The 4,016-nt window shown below is 63.4% G+C and overlaps 1 protein-coding gene across 1 annotated transcript in view; it reads left to right on the forward strand.

The window, feature by feature from the left end:
• Positions 1 to 4,016, forward strand: part of SBF1 (SET binding factor 1) — a 54,038-nt gene that overhangs the window by 19,266 nt on the left and 30,756 nt on the right. The window contains exons 5-9 of the mRNA XM_009885860.1: positions 100 to 205; positions 745 to 877; positions 2,187 to 2,295; positions 3,117 to 3,230; positions 3,772 to 3,849. Of these exons, the coding sequence (XP_009884162.1) occupies positions 858 to 877; positions 2,187 to 2,295; positions 3,117 to 3,230; positions 3,772 to 3,849 (321 nt within the window). The 5' untranslated portion in view covers positions 100 to 205; positions 745 to 857. The remainder of the gene's footprint in view (positions 1 to 99; positions 206 to 744; positions 878 to 2,186; positions 2,296 to 3,116; positions 3,231 to 3,771; positions 3,850 to 4,016) is intronic.

Genomic DNA, 4,016 nt, shown 5'->3' on the forward strand with positions numbered 1-4,016 from the left:
GGCTGGCGCGGCAGCGGGGCAGCTGGCTTGCCCTCCATGCTTGTGCTCGCCCCTCGCTTGGGGGGACGCCCAGTGACCGGGGTCTGTTTTCTCTTGCAGAGGACGATCTCTCTGGGAGCAGGGGACAGGCAGGTGATCCAGACACCCATCAATGACTCGCTTCCCGTCAGCAGCTGCAGCGTGGCCCTGCTCTTCCGCCAGCTTGGTGAGACTTCTCCCCACGCCTCCTTCTCATCGGGTCTGGTGCCAAAGCCAGCCGGCCGAGTCCTGGGACGGAGTTGCCTGCACGTCGCTTCCCACCGCGCTCCTCAGCCTGGCGTGGCCGCTCAGGGCTCTCTTCCGGCTGCAGCCACCTCAGACTGAGCCCTCCCCGGCCCCGCGTTGCCTCCCCTTTCCCAGGAGGGCAGGAGATGGCGGCTCGGGCACAGACGTGTGGCCAGATCTCATGGGTGGTGGAAGGAGTGCCCGGAGGTGTGCTGCCATCAGCCTTGCGCCTCTGGTTAAAGGACAGTGGCAGCTCAGGAGAGCTGCTGAGCATCTCTCGGAAGAGGGTCTTCCTTGGGGGAGTGTGTACGGGTCCGTGGGTGACCCAGAAGCGGCTCTCTGGAGGGATGTTGGCTCCTCTGATGTGCAGAATGTGGAGATGGGGGGTGGGATCCAGCCCGGGTAGGGATTAGCGGTCTCTGGTGGGGTGCGGGAGGGGAACCCTCGTTGCTGAGCGCTCTTCTCTCCCTGTCTCCCCAGGCATCACCAATGTGCTGTATCTCTTCTGTGCAGCGCTTACTGAGCACAAGATCCTGTTTCTCTCCAGCAGTTACCAGAGGCTCACTGACGCCTGCCGGGCTCTCCTTGCGCTGATGTTCCCCCTCAAGTACAGGTGAGGGAACCCCACCTCTCCTCGAGCCCCTCAGCCCTCCGGCAGCATCCTAGAGCCGGCTGGGGCACAGCCGCCTGCCGAGCCGGTGCCGGCTGTCCTGCCGAGCCCGTGCTTCACGCCCTCGCTGCCTCCTGGGTTCATAGCTGGTGTGACTGTGTTTTGGGCACTGCCGGTGAAGGGGCAGGTGAATGCCCCCAGGTTTTGGCTCTGCTCAATGCCCCTTCCTGAAGCCTTCTGCGTGCACGGCAATGTAATTCCAGAGTGCGTCCACAGCACCAAAGGGTTGCGGAGCTTCCACCCCTGCCTCCCTCCTCCCTCGGGCAGGACCGGGGCTGTAGCACGGGACGCAGGGAGCAGCGGGGCATTACCAGCAGTGTCTGTAGCTCCAGGAGCTGCTGGCGTGCATTACTTCTAGTCACGGTGACCTTTGACAGAGGGAAGCAAGCCCGTCCGGCCATGGGACGTGGTCCAGCAAGTGCCCATGGTGTGTGTGAGAGAGGCCGGAGGTGCTTCTCTCTCCAGAATCCGTCCCCGTTCCCTTCTCTCAGCCCTGTTGCAGCCTGTGCGGAGCACAGAGCCTCAGCGCGCTGCCTCCGCTGGCAGCCCTCCGTCCCAGCCCCGGGCACGAAGTCTCGCTGAAGGGGGGAGGCTGGACACTGGGAGGCTTCCAGAAAGCCGTGGTGCAAATTCTGCCCTCCCTAGAAGGGGACGCGCGCATACAGGGCGTTTGTGAAGGGGTTGGTGGTGGTGGTGGCCAAGCCGCCGCGGTGACTGCTGCGGGACGGCTGGCACCCCGCTCGCTCGGGCGCTGGTGATGCGGTTGACCCGCGGGGCCCGGCCGGGGAGGGGGACGCCGGCTCGTGGACTGGTCGCCACTGGGGTTGTTTGCACATCTCCCAAGTAGGACAGTTGGGATAGACGGGCCATTGTTGCTGCCGGCTCCTGTCACACTGTTTCCACGCTGGCCTGCCATACCCCTAGGCTGCAGAAAGGCTGTTTGTATTCCAAAGAAAGCTTTCTTTTGGAGTTAAATTGCTTTGCTGGAAACCTTTCCCTCGGTCAGACTTAGATTATAACTCCAGGGCCAGAGAATGATGACGGTCAGTGTCCACGAGCCCTCGGAAACCTTGGGCAGCTGCAGGGCACGTACTGCCCGAAGGGCTGAGAGCGGCAGGAGAAAGCCTGCCGTCCTGGGGCCGTGGTCGCCCCACAGCCTCTGGAGGCGGGGATCGTCAGCTGGTGTCGAGGACGGTGCTTGGGTAGAGAGCAGGGCTCGACTGGCTGCAGCGATGCTCTTTTTTGGTTGCAGTTTCACGTACGTGCCCATCTTGCCTGCACAGCTCCTTGAGGTACTGAGCACGCCAACACCCTTCATCATCGGCGTCCACTCCATCTTCCAGTCGGAGACGCAGGAGCTGGTGAGAGTCCGGGCGCCCCGTCCCTTGTGCCGGGAGCAGAAGCGGTCCAAGGAAGAAGCAGGGGTCGTGTGCCGGCGGTCTCAGATAGCAGCGAACGTTGTCCTGAGGGTGCCCGGGACGGGAGGCTGAGCACGCCGGCTCGCACAGGCGCTGCTTGTTCAGGCCGGCCAGCCCGGGCTGCGGTCCAGACGTGCCGCAGGAGCCAAGCGGGGCTGGCTGGGCCACGCGTCGTCGGGGCTTTGGGCTGCGGAGCTGCACACCAGCGGCTGGGGTTAACCGAGGATCTGATTTTGAAACTCGGCTGGCAGTGCTGGTCCAAGAGGCTGTGTTGGCACTTCAGAGCTCAGTTCAGAAACTGAATTAAATCAGAGCGTAATGAGTCTGATCTAAACTGAAGCAAGCTTTCCCCCAGCCTTCTGGCCAAACTGCGGCATGCCGCTTTGGTTGAGCAGGGTGGCCTCTGTCTTGGTCAGTGTTTGACGCCTCACCCGGGCTGATGCCACGAAGTCACGGCAGACGCCTGCTGAGCAAAGCTGCGGCCCCCTCCTGCCCGGGTGTCCTCCCCCTGCCACCTTCCTTGGTGGTGGGATCCCTTTATAGCTTGCGTGTTGGCAAACGCTTGGGCTTGGTGACAGTGGGTGAGAGAAAATGACTCCTGAGGGTGGAGAGAGTGCTCGCAGAAGATGGAGAGGAGACGGACGCCGTCCCAAGCCCTCCTGAGCTGGGCTTGCCCCCTCGCTAGCTCTCCGTTGCCCAGCGGGAGGTGGTGGGAGGGTGTCGGGAAGCCCGGCCTCGTCTCACGCCTCTCCTGCCGCTTTCAGCTGGATGTTGTTATCGCAGACCTGGACGGCGGGACAGTGAATGTCCCCGAGTGTGTACATATCTCCCTGCTCCCTGAACCTCTGCTCCAGCAGACGCGGGAAGCCCTCTCCATGGTAAGTGCCGCAGCTTTTCCCCCGTCTGCAGGGTGCGAACACCTTGGGAACAGCGCACGTTTCCCAGGGGAGCTGGGAAGGGAGCAGCAGGGACTCCTCTGAGAGCAGAGGTCCGTATCTCCAGGTCCCGCTGACCACCTCACAGGAGACCTTTCCTGATCCTGATGGCCCCTGGTGCTGGCAGTGCCGGCGGTGGGGGGTTTCTGCCAAAGGTTTCTGGGAATCAGGCTGCTGGCGCCCAGCCTGGGGGCAGGAAGCAGCTGCGGCCCCGAAGCTTTTCTGGCTTGCTCGCGTGTTCCCAGAGACCGCCGGCCATGCGGGAGCGTGCCCAGGACGGCAGCGCCGAACACATGCTGCGCGCCTCGGCTTCTGCTCCTCGCCCGGGGCCGGGTCCAGCCCCGTGGGTTCGTTTCCAAGCCCCTCAGACCTTTTTTGGGGGGGCTGGGGGGTCTCTGGGGAGCGCTGCTTCGCTTTTTCCAGCTGTGAAGGCAGAGACGCCCCCGGGCCCGGGCTGAGCATGCTTTGTGCCTTGCCTGTGCAGGTCTTGGACCCAGAGCTGGAGGTGGCAGATCTCGCATTCCCCCCTTCAACAATTTCTGCCTCTTCTCTCAAAATGCAGGTGAGTGGAGCGGGGAGGAAGGGGGGACCCCTCCTGTGAGGCTGCCGTCCCTGCTGGACACCCCGTTTCTTGGGCGCGGAGCGGACAGGCACCGTTTCAGACCTGTCTCCATCTCGGTGTTGCTGAGGTTGAAAGGCAGAGAGCAGCACTGCCGGGACACCGAGGCC

Source organism: Charadrius vociferus, unplaced genomic scaffold (assembly GCF_000708025.1).
Source record: "Charadrius vociferus isolate BGI_N301 unplaced genomic scaffold, ASM70802v2 scaffold1215, whole genome shotgun sequence".
NCBI lineage: Eukaryota > Metazoa > Chordata > Aves > Charadriiformes > Charadriidae > Charadrius > Charadrius vociferus.